We start from the raw sequence: 1,223 nt of genomic DNA on the forward strand, positions 1-1,223 counted from the left end.
CCAGCTAAAGCAATTTTTCGTTTTCTTTGAAGTTTAAGTTTTTCAACCAATATTCTGTTTAAATTTCAGATTTTATTTGTGAAATTCAAAACAGAAATGCTTTCATCTAAAAACGCACCGTGACTCAACAAAAAAACATACCGTTTAATTTATAAAAATGCTTTCGATTTCTTTTAATACATAAACCATAGCGTGTTGAAGGTAAAACGCATTTTTATAAATATTCATAGCAAATTTTATCTGAATCAATCAATACATAAAAGACTAAAAGACTTTAGTAATTTTAGTAATTCTGTAGTTTTAGTGCTGTCAAATTATAATCAAATCCAAAATAAAGGTTTTGTTTACATTAATTTATATATATATGTGTGTGTATTGTGTGTATTTATTAAGTATACTTAACAGTATAAAATATTTTAAATGAATCTATTTACTATATAAGAATAGAAATATATAAGTGCATATACATGTAAATATTTTCAAAATATATACAGTATGTGCGTGCATTTATATATACATAATAAATATAAATAATACATATATACACAGTTGATCGCGATTAATTATTAGAATTTTTTTTTCCACTTAGCTTTAATGAAATGTTTTGTTTTATATTTAGTCATTTTGATACTTCTACAATGATATTTCTTCATCAGTTTGGTTCGGTCAGCAGCAGAGGGCGACCTGAGCTTGGGTTTGGGAGTGCTGAGGATGCTGTCGGTCTCCTCCATCTCCGGCCCGCTGTCGCTGGGGTTGTACATCTCCAGACTGTCGTAGAGCTCGTCCAGGTCCTCCTCCACCTCCTGGATCTGCTCACGAGACACGTGCTCCAGACCGAAGCCCACCTGCAGCACACCGCCATCAGTCAGCGTGAAATCTGGCAGTGTTGCTAGGATGAACTTAATTGCATCGTTTTATATTTGCTCGCTTTTTGTAATTCAGCTGTTTTTTTGAGTTAGCTACCCGGGCAACATTTCCAAAAAAAAAAATAAAAAAAATTATTCATTTTCATTTATTCTAAAAAAAATCATAAAACATTTTTAATCCAAAAATGTATTTAATATTTTCCCCCTATCTTTTTGAAGATGACAAGAGAATGAAAAAGTGAAAAAAAACAAATTAATTTTATTTAATTTTAGATATTTATGATCTTCTATTACCATTTTAATGAGATTTATATATATATTCTTTTAGTGCTGTCAAATTTTTTTTTGTGTTTGTAA

The 1,223-nt window shown here is 29.8% G+C and overlaps 1 protein-coding gene across 1 annotated transcript in view; it reads right to left on the reverse strand.

Annotated features, from left to right (window-relative positions):
- The window catches only part of LOC122349623, an 8,865-nt gene that overhangs the window by 3,883 nt on the left and 3,759 nt on the right, over positions 1–1,223 (reverse strand). The window contains exon 8 of the mRNA XM_043245736.1: positions 685–845. Within this exon, the coding sequence (XP_043101671.1) occupies positions 685–845 (161 nt within the window). The remainder of the gene's footprint in view (positions 1–684; positions 846–1,223) is intronic.

The sequence above is a fragment of the Puntigrus tetrazona genome, chromosome 7 (genome assembly GCF_018831695.1).
Source record: "Puntigrus tetrazona isolate hp1 chromosome 7, ASM1883169v1, whole genome shotgun sequence".
Taxonomy (NCBI): domain Eukaryota; kingdom Metazoa; phylum Chordata; class Actinopteri; order Cypriniformes; family Cyprinidae; genus Puntigrus; species Puntigrus tetrazona.